General features: G+C 37.9%; 1 protein-coding gene across 2 annotated transcripts in view; it reads right to left on the reverse strand.

Moving 5' to 3' along the window:
• Positions 1-372: 372 nt before the first annotated feature.
• Positions 373-15,533, reverse strand: part of RAB2A (RAB2A, member RAS oncogene family) — a 41,302-nt gene continuing 26,141 nt past the window's right edge. For both annotated transcript variants that reach the window (XM_072328499.1, XM_072328500.1), the window contains exons 7-9: positions 13,929-14,040; positions 4,189-4,257; positions 373-1,987 (exon numbers count right to left, since the gene is read on the reverse strand). In XM_072328499.1, the coding sequence (XP_072184600.1) occupies positions 1,892-1,987; positions 4,189-4,257; positions 13,929-14,040 (277 nt within the window). In that variant the 3' untranslated portion in view covers positions 373-1,891. The remainder of the gene's footprint in view (positions 1,988-4,188; positions 4,258-13,928; positions 14,041-15,533) is intronic.

A 15,533-nucleotide genomic window follows, 5' to 3' on the forward strand; every position in this document is an offset into this window, starting at 1 on the left:
AATTTATTGCCATTTGTCACGCAGCTGAGGCTGCTACAGAAGAGAATACTCTTCTCCCAAGTTCTCTTAAGTAACCGAGTTCTGAAGTGCTGCCAGCTCCCCAAATCCTCAAGCATGTAATTCAAGCAAGTATTCTCATTTGTTCACGTTTCCTTGTGAGGACCTACCCAGCCCTATGGTCCTAGTCTCATGTGATACTTTGCAAACTTAACTGAAGCAGCGTTCACGTATTACGAATCCAAATCCATAATAAACAGCTGATGGTGCAGAGAACGAACACAACTATACATGCAAGAAATACTTGAGCCAGTAACTACCAAATCCTTAGCGGGCATCCCTTCCCCACAGTATACAAACAAAAGGTTCCACACATTGTTTAAACTTTATTTAATCTCAGAACCATTGCTGTGTTACACCTATCAGACTGAAATTTGTTCATTTTGATGTTATCACAATTAGAACAGATGACGTGAGGATCCATGTCCCCCAGTGTTGTGGTGCAGTCAGAATTGGTCCAGTAAGACAAAAGTTCTGCGGTCATTTTATTTTCCTTTAGATACATGAAGCATGGCCTACCGTTACTGTCACCCTTTCACCTGCAATTTGTATAAACAGGATGAGGCGGAAACTGTTGCTCCATCATTTGTAGGAAAGGTGACATGAATATTCTGTACTTCAACAAAGAAACAATTAAACACAGGATTTTGTTTCGTACTGTTGCAAACCCTTTCATTTGAGGCAAAACACCCCCCCTGCTCCTCCCCACCAAACTAAGTGCCAAAGCATTTCCAGATTTGATTTTCATCGAGATTTCCAAACCGGCAGATTTTATTTTCACACCCTCTTCACAATAGACAAGATGCTTACCATATATTTAGGATTACAAGTTGTCACTAAAAGAAAACTTTACACAACCACTGTACATTTAGGTTGAAAAAACTGTCCTTGCATGAAAAATATACCTAGAAATCAAGTGGTAAACAAGAGAAAGCATTAAGAAAAGATTAACCTTTTTATAATGTGCCATTTTCCGTTTATCAACTCCTCCTCTACTTTTCATTCACGCTCTGTTTTTACCTATTGTATTTGTTAAGGCAAACAGCTAATCCATTTCTGAAGAGGTGCTGTGGAAATTGTGGACAAACAGCAAACATTTGGCATTAAAATAGATAGCACGTATGTAGCCTCTAGTAATATACATTAAGCATTTTTCTTGGACTTCAGGATAATGACAGGGGAGGATGAACATGCTAACAATGTCAAAAAGGCTTAAAATTTAGCGTCCAAGCAATTTCTATTAATGCTTCTGTAGTTTCCAAGCTCTAAGTAGTATAGAATTTATGCAAATGCATTAAAGAATTCTAGCTTGGCAAGTACACCCAAGCAGGTTATTAAACTATATATACAGAAAGTGATAAATACAGAATTAAAAGAGTCCTTCTGCTTCTCTTTATAGCCTTGAAAATCGACAAAAAAACTTGAGGACAGCTCTACAATATTAAACATTAGGTAACCGCAGGAACTGGGAAACCTAACTACACAAATCGATTAAAATACTCAGATGACTTCGTAGTGTTTAATACAATTCAGTTCGTAGTCAAGGGCACAAGACAACATTTAACAAAAATAATCACATCAATTGACCTAGAAATTAAATGGAAATAGATATGAATACAATCTCCAAAATCTGTCTTTAAGTGAACATTAACCATTTATTCAAAGTTATACAAGAGTTTGAAGGATAAAGTCTTCTTCTGCAACAGGAAACCAACTTACAAGTTTCATGTCTCAGTTGAATTGCAGTGGAGGCGAGCGGGGCAGGGGGAGGGAGGGAAGGGTGAACAAACAAGTTAGTAGGCCCCATCTAGGCAGCTAGAAAGTAAAAACGGGCTCAACAGCAGCCTCCACCAGCTTGTTGTCCTCCCTGATTGCCTGCAAGTGTTGCGTTAGTAGCAGCATGTTGAGGGCCAATTTTTATTCCATTTGCCTGAAATGAAGTTTAATACACAGAGTAATTACTGCACAACACCAAATACACCTGAAAAGTTTCTTTCCTAGCACAGTAAATACAGCAGTTTTTGTTTTGTTTTTTTGCTTAACAATAATTAAATATAATTTAACGGAAGTTTCTTCTCATTTAAATTTTATAACCATGTTAGACTCCGTACCTTAAGCTCCGACTATGAAAAAACACAGTAAGAATCACATGTGAATACTGCATGGCTTAAGGCTTTAAAAATACCTAGCGTTTGCCAGGAACACGTAACCTCCCCCCTCTCACCGAAACCTCCATTAGTTTAATAGTTCAGTATAAAACTTTTCCTCTCTAGACAGCATTTCCTTCTGTGTTGAATCAGCTGTACAGGCTAAGGGCATACGAGTGTTCTGTGTCATCAATAATTTCTATGATCCCGAAAGACGTGGCGACTTGCCAAGAACCCACACACAGCGTAGCTCTTTCATTCATCAAAATCACACTTATATCTTAACCCTCACTCCCTCAAGTGGATTTTACCTAAAAATACAGCACTTTGAGCAAAGTAATACAGTAGCTTCAGAAATTAAGCTCTTAAGGAAACTTTGCGTCACAGTAAATCTCAGATTTATAGTGCTTGGCAGTTGTTCTGCAACAGTAGTAGCCTTGGGGTTTCTGGCACTAGCTCAGTATTGACAGCAGCTGATGTGGTTTCTTTTCGCTCTTTGACTCCTCTTTAATAAAAAGCATGCCCTATGGCTCATTGGTTTTGCCCCCTCTGGGCTGGTAGCAACTTCTTGAGGAATCAAGGAGCCAGACCTGGCATAAAGCCAGAGAAATAGCACGAACTGTTGGCTCTTGACAGCATATTGCAATCAAAGCTCCATAAGGCACAGTAAAGCAATCAGCTACTATATGAAACTCGACAGATAGAACGAGCGTGCTTTTTCAGACACCGATTACTGTCCAATTTATATTGTACTGCGTGTATTTTCCTTATAAAACGTTAAAGGCTATTTTAACTTTTTCATCACTAAACTGAACTTAGGGGGTGTTCTGCCCAAACACCATATGCACAACCACATTTTTCAGTCAGCAATAGTGTCTGAATGATTACGGCATAAGTCTCACTTAGCTACAAGTTTCTCAAGGCAAATACTTCACGCTACTGAAGTCTCTTGTCACTTCTGTAAAATCAGAAGAACAATATTTTTAGTGGTCAAAGTTGTCTTACTACACTGAGCAGAAAGAGGTGAGTTTAATTGAGTCCTGACAGTTCCTTCATTGCTCTATGCACGCCTCTGCAAGGACCATCAGGCTAGAGAGAAGTGTTAGACTGACAGCCCTGGACAGAGAATGCACAGGACAGAGAAGCAGTAGAGATTTCCACACGTGCTTTTACTAAGCATCTTAGCAATGACACTTAGAGACGCGAGGTAAAAAGAAAACTTGTGCATCAGAGATGACTGATCACACAGCGCTGCCAAAGCCGAACTGTTCTACGTGGTGTTACTCTTCATGCGGATTCTATCTGGGAATTTGTATGATCCTAATGGTTACTTATTTCCACTAACTCTGAATTTCAGCTTGCTTTTTCTACAGGCACGAGGCTATCTTGTGGCTGCTCAGCATTTTCAACATCACCGCCATTTCAACATCTAAAGGAGATTATAGGGCTTTCCTAGTTCTTGCATTACAGAAACGTTCCCTGCTCCATGCCACAGCCCCCGCAAAACAAGCCAAAGAGACCAGCCCTGATAATCTGTAATTTCAGTAATGTGCACAGACAAAATGGCTAATCTTTTATTCCCTACAGAATGCAGCCACCTAAACCAGGAACATTTCAAAAGTCTTTTATGTAACTCTCAAAGCAATCCCTCCCCTACACTGGACAGCTCATGGAGTGCATCTGGCATATCAACATGGTCCTCCATTTACATAGTGGAAAATTATCTTTGAAAACAGATGACACCATATGGAGAAGTGGATGAAAGTGGATTTTCTTCTCTTTTGGGGATTTATATTATTTTGTGATGCTTCATGGATGGATAGGGTCACTTATTTTAATCCATTTTTTTTTAATCACAATAGCAGACAATTCTATATCCAAATGGAACAGACAAATATCTTACTGTCCAGCATTCTAAGGAAGGTGAATTTTGTACCTTAAAAAAAGAAAATAAAGTCACACGTTTGGAGTATTTAAAAGTTACCTCATTATTTATGTCAAAAACTCCTTCCTGGATTTTCTCGTAGATCTCCTTTGCAGTGTTAATAAATGCCTACAACAGAAAGGAAAAACAACAGCAGACCAGTGAATGTGATATCCTGGCATAAGATACACTAACTGCAGTCCATCTCATGCATAGTTTATTCAGCAAGACCTTTCCTTCTGACCTGAGGAGAACAGGTATGCCAACAGCATCCTGTAACCTACCCTGAAGTAGCAACAGATCATATGCTGTTTACAAAAACAGTAGCCTGTTCATAACAACTGTATTCTACAATCTGTTGTCCAGTAATTACAGGGGGGAAAAAAAAGATACACAAATTACTTTTAAATTATTTATTTCTGACCCTTATGGATAGATTGTGTGGCAGATGGTTTCCCCTACCCTTAATATCTTTGTAATAGGCCACTCTAGATTAGAGTGCTTAGCAACATAAAACCACAGGGTACTTACAATGATGATGTAAGGATGCTGTCTGCTGGATGAAACCTTATGCTATCATTTAATATTCACCTAATTTTAAGAACTTATTCTCTTTAATTAATCTTGCACATGGTGGGCAATATTCATCTTTGTAATAGAAAGGAAAGACCCCAAATTTTATTATGATTTCTGAAAATTTGTTATGTTAATTCAGAGAAAAGACTTGGATACTGGGTCTGAAAGAATGAACGATATAGATGGTTTTGGTTAAAGTTTAAGATCAACGATCCCATTTTTCATCCCACGTTTAACTTTATAGGTCAAATAATGCCTAAGACAATGTATAATTTAAGAGGTGATTAACAGCAGCTAATAACGGCAATACCAAATGTACAGTTATTTTTATTTAAAATACCATCCCTATCCAATCACACAAGGTCCGCTATCTTCTGCACAGGCCCGTTACAGCAAATACAGATCTAATTCAAATATAAAAAAGTAAACAGGGTTCACGGAGAGGAACAAATCATACCTTTCCTCATTTCTACACTGGAAGCATTTGACTGCTGAACTTGCCACCAGAGCTTTGTTTCCTAATTAACAGGACTGATATGTTTTCACCTTTAAAGGCCTTACAGCTCCCCAGAGTAATCAATCTACTGCAGCTCAATTACTGCACCAAGCACACACCACAGCCAGTGAAGGAGACTTGAACGACTGCGGCAGGAGCGGAAAGATATGAATATGCATAAACTCTAAGTGGGTGATCGAATCATCACAGAGGGTCATGAGAATTTGCAGCAAAATAATGAGAAGAATTAATCATTGCAGATTCACAAGGCACTTAGGAAGTGAGTTCGTTTTTCAAACACGCGTTAAGAGTTGAGGAGAAAAATTGGCTTCCAGCCAACTATGAATTGATTCAAATTTCTCAGAAACTGAAGTTTTCAATGTGAGAGAGAAAAAAAAAACAACCTTATCTCGGCTTCTGATAACACGCTAATTATTGTAACAGCCTCACACACAGGCCTGTCGAAAGGCATATGCCAAGAACTTTGGAAACTCACAGCTGGGATCTGAGGATGCTTGCTCACTGCCCATTAAAAGAGGGAATTAAGCAGAACTTGGAGTCTTAAAAACATGTTATGATAACTTCACGTAAACAAGCACTTAACAATTGGCACATCTAACGATTACAGAACTGGTGCTGGCTGACTATACTTAGGCTCTTGGAATTTATTTCTCAAGACCTAAATGACATCTATTAAAGCTGCTTTAGACCCTCCACCTAGAAATGCATCAGATTACAAACTCCCAACCAACAATAGAAAACCAGGTATTTTCTGGGGACTACATTCAAGAACACGTCACTGCAATAGTGCACCTATCCTCACAAAAATGGTAAAGCTGACGGGGAAAGGCAGTGCGATTTAACAACACTCAGGCCATCCAGGTCACCCCCCATTCAACACAGTTATTACACAAGAACTCTACAAAGCAAAAAGAAATAAGCATACTGAGTTCAGTACAAGTGGTGTACTTTAACATTTAAATGTATTTCCTGAGAAAGTCTTGGTCTGAATGAGCAACAATTATACATAACTATTCCATTTACCTCAGTTCTTTCATTTTGGTCATCTGGGAAAGATATCATTTGACTACCAAATTTCTGGCCGTGACTCAGGTTTGCCAAACATCAGTGTTAAAGCAGCACATAGCAGTACCTGCTGGGCCACATATAAGCGATTTCTATTTGAAAACAATGGTTTCACAAGACTATACCAACCAATAAATCTACTCCTTGGGTTATTTTCCAGTTAGCATGGATTCTGAAAAATTACTAATCAGTCATGAAAAGACTGGCATCCCCTGAGACATCTCTTTGTTTTTTGCATCCACTTATTTTATGGAAGCTTATGCTTCAAAGTAAAAGTGGACTTGAAGTAACCACCTGACAAACCTGCTAAAAAAGCACTCCAGTCACTTTAAGAATATTCTATCAGATGCTGGCACTGTATGCTAGTGTCCCAATTAGCAAGGACAAGAAGGTGAACTCTGTCTAATTGGCTTCTTCTAAAAATGTCTTTTTATATTGCATGTTTTAACTCTTATCTGGACCATACAGTATACTGTAAACTCCCCGTTATTTAGGCAGCAGTTTATACTGCTTGCAGATTAACTGAGCCACGGACACAAAAAGACAGAGCGGTTTCCCCTCAAATCCAGTTTGGATTTATTAGACTACATGCAGTGAGCTGCAGGAACACAGCTGTAGCACTTCATATGCCAGCTCTGATCCAGGTGCAGTTGAGTACTTCTACACAACACAAGACTTCAACCAATAAGCTTGCATGGATGCAGGCTGGCCGCCTATAAAGCCTACTGCAGTTTTGCTGTACATCCTGGTAACACCACTGCCACTAAAGCACAGTACAAAGACACGCAAGCCCCTCCACCTTAGATGAGCTCAGGTCCATTGAGGTTTATTCCCACCACCTTGGTCAGGTGGTACTGGATTCATTCGGGCTTTGTATGCTATCACTTGAAAAGACATCAAGCCCCTACACTACACTTACATTGCTCATGAAAGAAGAGTTGAGTTCTGTAAACAGAGTATGAAAGACTTCAAAACATACAAATTTTAGGCTACTTTTGAGGAAATTTAAAGAAAACAATGTAACTTCTGGAATATACCTACATTTAATGTTTTACTTGGTTTTACTCTTCCTAAACCATGAAAGCTACCAATGCTTTTAAGCTTGACTACCTCTTCTACACCTTCAAAAAAGGTTTGAAGTTATTTTGTGATTTCTTTCAATACTACGTTTTTATGTGGTGTTCACTTATAACTGGGTTCTGAAATACTGACAGGAGTAAAACTATGATGAGAAAAATTATATTAACGTGCCAAGTAGGGAAAAGCGAGTCCTGTAAGATGTGATCAGCCTGCTGTGTCACCTACACCTTGTGCAAAGCAAATGAAGGATGGTTTCAACTTATGCTACATGAGTATATTCTCACTTTAGATACATGTACAAGGATTTTCCTACATTATACTGCCAATGGAAGTCAAGAAGACTCAAAATACCCTTCTTAGAAAACAAACAGACCCCAGAAGAGCAACCATCCCACAGCACAGGACAGAATTCCAAATAAATGACTCCTAAAAAACACTGACTATAAAATTAAATCAAATTTAACATCTATTTTACCAGACAAAGTAAACAAGTAACGTAGGTTTGCTACCCTTGAGACAAAACCAGAACGAGTTTATTACTGGTAAGAACAGAAACAAACACACACAACAATGCTGAAAGCAAAGGGAGTTCTTGCTCCTTTTGGTCACACGTAAGATACACTTAAGAATAATGATACGATAAAGGTACCAGAATGCATGTCATGGAACAGTTAGATTTAGTTTCACCTGGCAGATGTGACAAGATGTGCAAATAATGTCTTAAAGAGATGTATTTTCCACATCTGTAAAGTGCAATGTCATGCTCTTTCTCAGAAATCCATTCCCATGATGAGTATTTGATGACCCATCTGCAGGCTGCACATACAAAAAACCTGTACGTGAATAACTGATGCTTTTCAAAACTCATATTTTAAAGCGCTTTGCTTATAATAAATATATACTGGGTTCTGCATTTCCAGTTCATGTAATATGCTGCCCTCTGGTGGCTATATTAAAGTTAAATTTAGCACTTTTAAATACGAATCAGTTTTAATTTATTATCAATAGTAAGAAAACATTAAAAAAAAACAAACAAACAAAAAACTACTGAGCTGCTGCATGTTTCACCAATTCTAAAGCATGACCTTCACCTCTGCGGTCAGTCAACAGCTGTTCCTCTTACCCAATTTCCTTCCTTCAGTGGTAAGATACAATATACCATCATTTACCCCCAGTACTGAAGAAAGCATTTGGAAGGTACAACAGTATGGACTGCAAATGGATTTACTCAGTAGGGCATTCTATATCCCAGAGTGTAAGTGGTGCTAGATGGCTGCTTTATAGAATGGGATCCCAAAGCTCTGAGCAGCTGTTTTACACACAGTAAGGCAACGCTTTTCACAAGTAAATGATCTTCAGAGAAAAGCCCGGGACTAAAAAATGGTTACGGAGGAGTTAATTATCAAGCAGTAGGGAACTACATAGTGAAGCTACACCACACAAGTGCCCTAGCACATCTGTAGCTTTAAAGTGAAGGTGCATGGACCCAAAACAGCAATTTGCCTGTTGCAGCCTCTGGCAAACTTATTGGAAAGAAGCATATTAACTAGATCCTGAAGTGTCTCAGGAAGTGCTGCAGTTGCTTTTGAACAAAGGATGGAGTATCTGAGGAAAAAGAATACAAACCCTACAACTAAGGATGACCTCATGCAGGAAGCCCTACAATACTTTTCATGCTCTTCTGTAAAGTCTAGAAACCTCAGCTGAGGGTTCTGAGATTCTGATGATGCCTCACTATGTCCCGCAGTCTTAAGAATTGTGGCAGATCCACTGGTACTTACGGAAGAGTTGGGACACGGTCCTAACTAGCTTCTCACAGCTGAAGTGTCATAGAACGCAGGCTTCAAGGAACTCAAAGAAATACTGGGTTTGATACAACTTAAATACAACCTAATTTAATCCAAAATCTTTCACAAACAAGAAAACACTGTTCAAGTTCTGATTACATGTGTCACTTTTCTATTATATCTACTAACACCTCAAATTTTCCAATTTTATTAACTCAATCTCTGCTAACCAGATCACCAGGTCAAACAGCTGGTGTGTACCAGCAGCTGTATTTAAAGAGAGGAAAAACTAGGAAACATCAGTTCTAATTTGGAAGCCGATAATCATTTCATCTTTCTGTGGGATTTTCATTGTTAGTCTGTAGACTACTACAAAGGCTTTCTTTCTTCCTTTATCTGTGACTGAGCAGTACCCCTGCTGAAAATACAGGGGGTTTGAATATTCATTTTCCATTTAAGCAAGAGTATGAAAGAAACTGTCTGAAGAGAAAATTAAGTTACAGCTGGAACAAAATTGTGCAAGGACCATCCAGCTGTATGTAGCTGAAATACTCAGTTGCTGAGTTGACATGGTTAGCCCATTTGGTTTTAATCCTAAATAATTAATACATTAAAGCACTTTATTTACATGCAGACAACTTGGAAGGACAAATACAATAGTCAAAGACGAAAGCTTGGCACAGGGCTACATAATCCCACTGACAGGGGAAACAACCTGCTGAAACCAATTCTCACACCAGGAGTCAGTGATAGGCAAGTCTAACTCAAATGAGATCAACTTCTGAACAGCAATGTTGTCTGGTGCTGGTTTGATCAGTATCCAGAAAACTCTTCCACTTAACATTGATTGTGTTAGTCATTACTGAACTAGCAGTACAAAATGCAAGAGGAAGGCATAAAGTCATTCCAGCTTTCCAAATACAGCTAGGAATCTTTAGTTCTTCACAATAAGCATATGTAAATAGATTTAAATAAATGATATTTCAGGGATGAAAAGATAACCAAGTGCTAGTGTCACCGGACAGTTACCCTGAGTTCATGCAGATGATCCTATGCTATTTGAACCACTGTTAGACGCTGCCCAAGTAGAAGCCACGCAGCAGGCTCTGAACTGCAACTTCCAGATTAAACCAAAACTAACGGTTGCATACTGCTGTTCAACTGCTACTGAAAAATGCAACACAGGCATTAGTATCTTTTGCAAATGAGATAAAAAAGGTCTTTAATTACATTCAAACTACAAATAATGTAAAGTAGGAAAGCAATTGATGTATGGATTAAAACAAGTATATCTAAAACTTAGAATTGTGCATATACTAGTAAAAAGCTTACTCATCACAATGCTTTCTTAGGAGAAAAGTAAATAAATGAGACACTGAGTTCTGCAAATGGTACCTCAGAGCACGCTATAAGAAAACACACACAATGTCTATGAGTTATGAACATGATGGAGAAGTATAATAGATACGGTAACTAAACCGAAAGGTTAACACTAGATTACTTTCAGCATAAAAGAAAAAAGGTTTCATGTTTCACATCAGATTTCACGATGTATCCTGGTCTAAGACAGCCAACAGGCACATTCAGAGAATACATTACAAAACCACTTCAAAACATTAAAAAAATTATACCAACAGAATTGTAAAGAAAGAAATGCCCAACGTAGACAGCTCAGAAAACACTGAAGAAAAAGAGCACCCCCAAAAAGATCACGTTACGTTGATAGTTCTTTATCTAGCTTGATGGCTATTGGGAGAAACTAAAAAGAAGTGGCCAAAACCAAAAGAGCTTCCCACAAATATGGTGTGGCTGAAGAGGCCACCATGACTGGTCTTCTGGCAGCAGTCAAACAATAGATAGTCCAATAATAACTTCCCTCCAGTCCTTCTATCCTCTTAACGATTTGGAAACTTCCACCCCATCATGCTCCATACGCAACATGATTCAACTCTGTGGCCATGCTGATTTCTTGGAAACCTCCAGAGAAGCTATGAAGGAAAAGTCTGTCTACTTTGCACTTAATGGCCTATTGTGCATACAGGGTATCAGCCTGCCATAACAGCCCTGCACTAGATGAACAGCTAACAGGATATTATTCATATTCTCCACTGCTAAACATTTCCATCTGAGATGCAGGTTAATAGATAATAATTCTGAAGAATCACAGAACGGTTTGGGTTGAAAGAGACTTTTAAGATCATGTAGCTCCAACTCCCATGTCCCACTAGACCAGGCTACTCAAAGCCTCATCCAGCTTGGCCTTCAACACCCCCAGAAGTGGCACCCACAGCCTATCGGAACACAACAAACACTTTAAAATTGCCTTAAGATCCAAGCACCAAACAAGGACATGGTACTGTTGCTGCTGTTGCTACATATTGACTAGGGCACTACACAGTGGTAGAAATAAGGATTAGCAAAGGAAAAAAAAAAACAAAAAAAACACAAAAAACAAAGACACAAACCCACAATGACAGAAGCTGATTTGTTTATTTTAAGATATAGTCAGACTGACATCATTATCCTGAACGAATTTGTGGACACGTGGCCATAGGTTTTTTCTGCTTAAAATTTCAGCTAGGTAAATTCAGCTGACATATCACAGATTTTCTTTCTGTTTAACTTCTACATCCTCAGCCAGTCACAACACTATGATTTCCTTCTAGTCCAGAAGTCACATACTGGGAGCTTTCTATGTCTGCCTCAGTTCTGAATACCTCTTATTCTTTCCTCCAATGTTGCCCATTTCACAGTATTTATTCCCTTGTTCCCCTCTATTTTTCTGATACCAAACAGTTCAGAATAAGCACACTGACCTAAAAAATTAAATGGCCTCTTCCTTCATCCATGAAGTGGCACCTTCTGCTTCTTACACCTACTATTTCTTCACATTTATTTTTATTAAGTCAGAGGTTAAGATCTTGCTCTTTCAGTTGTAACCATTCTAGACCATGCTACCTCTTTCAGTGTTGATTGAGAATATCATTTAAGGAATGTAATTGACTGGCACTACAAAAAATTATATCTTAAGGCTCTTCCATCAGAGTGAGAAAACGAGTACAATTGCACATTCATTCATTTATCTCATAATGAAGAGAGGATTCCATTCAAACTTATTTGAAAGAGAACCTTATGCTTCTCTTCCTCCTGATAATCATAGACACATTAGGTACTGGCCAATACATTCACTGGAAAGCATCTTTTTATCATGGAAAAAGGTGCTAATGTCAGAATCATATAATAACAAAACAGGATGAAGTAAGTGAAAGCAGTATGCTTTTTGTAACTTAAAAATACAATATTGCAAGATGAGAAGGTTTTACTATTTAAAATATAACGAAGACAGTTTGTCCACCATCCTGCATTTAGAATGACTTTGGATACGAGTAGCAACAGATTAGGTAGCATGAAAAACAGAACTATGTCATGCTACTGTAAATAATGAAACTGGGATGCAGGAATTGAGGGCAAGAAAGTCAAGTGAAGAAATCCTTCTGCTATGCACAGCACCAAAAGCTCATCAGGAGCTCTTTGTCCATTGGGTCTGGCTGGGATGGAGTTAATTTCCTTCACAGCTGCCTACATGCTGCTGTGTTTAAGATTTGTGACCAAAACAGAGATGAAAACACATTAATGTTTTAGCTACTGCTGAACATTTCATACAACGTCAAGCTTTCGTTTTTCCCTCTGCCCCAGCAATTAGACAAGACACTGGGGAGACACAGACAGACAGCTGACCTGAACTGGCCAAAGGTGTATTTCCTATCACATAACAATCATGCTTAGCAATAAAAAACATGGGGTGGCTTTTCAAAAGTAGCTGTTGCTCAGAGACTCAGCAAGTCCCTGGGCAACAATCTCTTTGCTCAGAGAGTCAATTTGTTTATGGGAAGCTGGGAGTGCCTAGCTTCCCACCACCTTCTCACTCCTCCTCCATGCCCCTGCCTTCACTCATAGAACTGTTTTCTTCAACTCAAGCCCTTAGTTCTCCCTCGCTTCAGTTTATTCGATTCTCTCTCCCAACCTGCTGGGCAGAGTAGGAAAGAAAGTAAGCAACCGAGTGGGTGTTTAGTTTTTGGCTGATGTCAGCCATAATCAATGCTCAAGAGAAATTTGTAGTAAATCAAGGTGAGATATATAAAAACAACTATATCCAGAAATATGAATTATGTGTTACATTTCAAGGACTTAAGTTGTTTACTCTAAAACAGCAAAAGAATGAAAAACCTAACATTATTCAAATACTACAGACTACAGAAACTAAGACAATGATCTCTTCAGCAACTCTCCAGAGGACAGATAAAAATTCTATGTGTGCACTGCAGCAAAAAAGGTTCCTGCTATGTAGTGGAGGGGAACAATGAAAACTGCTCTACAGTAGAAATATCGAAGCATCACAATAGCTTGCACTGAAGAGCATGCAAAATATTAAAGGTCTTTAAGAACAGGTTAGATCTATAAAGGACACTGAGAGTTTGTCTTGCTTTGGGCTGGCAAATCTATTCCAGTTTCAGTTTTAAGATTTCAAGACAGACTGGTGTACCCATTTCACTGTTGGAGTATTTTTAAGAAGTATATTAGGAAAAGGAATCTCAACAATATAATTACTGCTGTGCAATCAGATATAATTTAGATCATGTCTTTCTCATATAAATTAAGAAGTAGTTAATTCAAGTTAATAAGTTCAAACTCTAAAGGAATAGCACCTGTACAAACTATAGAACACAACTATAGAACAACTGCTTTACTAAAATACTGGTGTTAAGCAAAGTTACCTCCTCTACATTGGAAGCAGTTTTGGCAGATGTCTCCATAAAGATAAGCCCATGCTCTCGTGCAAATGCTTCACCTTCTTCTTTCTTGACTTCTCGTCTAGATTCTAAATCACTAAGATAGAATAAAAAAAAGTTACTCACATGGTCTGTCCACGCAAATAACTTGTTAAGAGACATGCTTAAAAGTGAACAGCCCCCATCAGAACTTATGTACATACAATAATATATTCAAGCCTTCATATAAAGTAGAATTACTATAATCTTTGAACTTGCACTACACAGAATAGCCAAAGATATCACACGTGAGTCATTAATTCCAGCTGATACAGATCTTATCAAAGAGTTAGTGGAATGCCTTACAAAAGGATACAAATACACTTATTTAGCCATTCCTTGGAATGTTAACTTTACACATTGTCATTTTAGGTAATTATCACTTTTCTAGTTTCTACCAAACCATATTGCAAAGCTGAAATGATAAAGGATTTTTAGAAAACATTTATTAAGAGAACCAAACCCTCATTGTTTTCTAACCAGGAAAACTTTATATTTAGGTCTTTTCAACAGGGCAAAACCTAAGAATGAAAATAAGTTATTTTGATCTAAATTACTTGTTACCCCCTGACAATCCCAGCATTATGGTTTTCACCCATCCCTTTAATAGCAGAACTTAAAGTCACTGTAACACAATTTCTTGTTCCCTGCTTTCCAAGTAGCCTATAAAAAAGTTAACTATTACAAAAATAACAAAGGATACCTTATTGGTCAGGACAACTAATACCAAATTCCCCTCTTTAGGTCACACAAACGCATTAGTATTTCACTCTTCTTTTTTAAAGCTTCTTTAGGAACAAGGACATTGAGAGTTTCTGTCCCTCTAAATATATTAAATCCTGAGTAGCAATAATGCTGTATTTCTTGATATATAAATAGTATTTTATATATATATAAGCAAAGCTGCCTTTAAATTACACGTATAAAATCACTGTTAGATACTTAATCTCAAATTAAACAATTTGCAAATACATACATTTTATCTGCAGCCAGAACTCTAGTAAAAAATACCATACTGGGCTACCATTCTTCTAAGGACACACACATTGAACCTAAGTTACACTCAATGTGGTATCTATTCTGCAGCAAAGCAAGCTCTTGTTATTTTTACAACTACATGCTAGGTCAATAAATTTTAGCGTAAAGACAATTCAACACATCATTTAAACACGGAGCATTCGAAGATAAGGACAGAAGAATTGTTTTCTTAAAACAAAAAATTAAAGTTGATGCTCACAGTCTGTAAGCATTTCCAGTATCTCAGCTCCAGGCTTCAGATAAGCTAAACAAGATTATTCTCATGTGCCTGAGGTAGCCGTTCAACATGATATTCTTGAACAAGAACAATGTATTCATTGCTACTACCATGCTACTCTCAGAAATATCTTATTTAAAACCCAATTCACTACAGTGCTATCTCCATGCTAAAATAGAAATAAACAACTATTTTTATTTGAAATAACGCCATTCCATCGAAAATTGCAGTGATAACCCAATCATTCCCAGTAACTAAAGATATCCATTTAAGAGCTTTAACTGCTTCTACTAACC

This window comes from Excalfactoria chinensis, chromosome 2, assembly GCF_039878825.1.
Source record: "Excalfactoria chinensis isolate bCotChi1 chromosome 2, bCotChi1.hap2, whole genome shotgun sequence".
NCBI lineage: Eukaryota > Metazoa > Chordata > Aves > Galliformes > Phasianidae > Excalfactoria > Excalfactoria chinensis.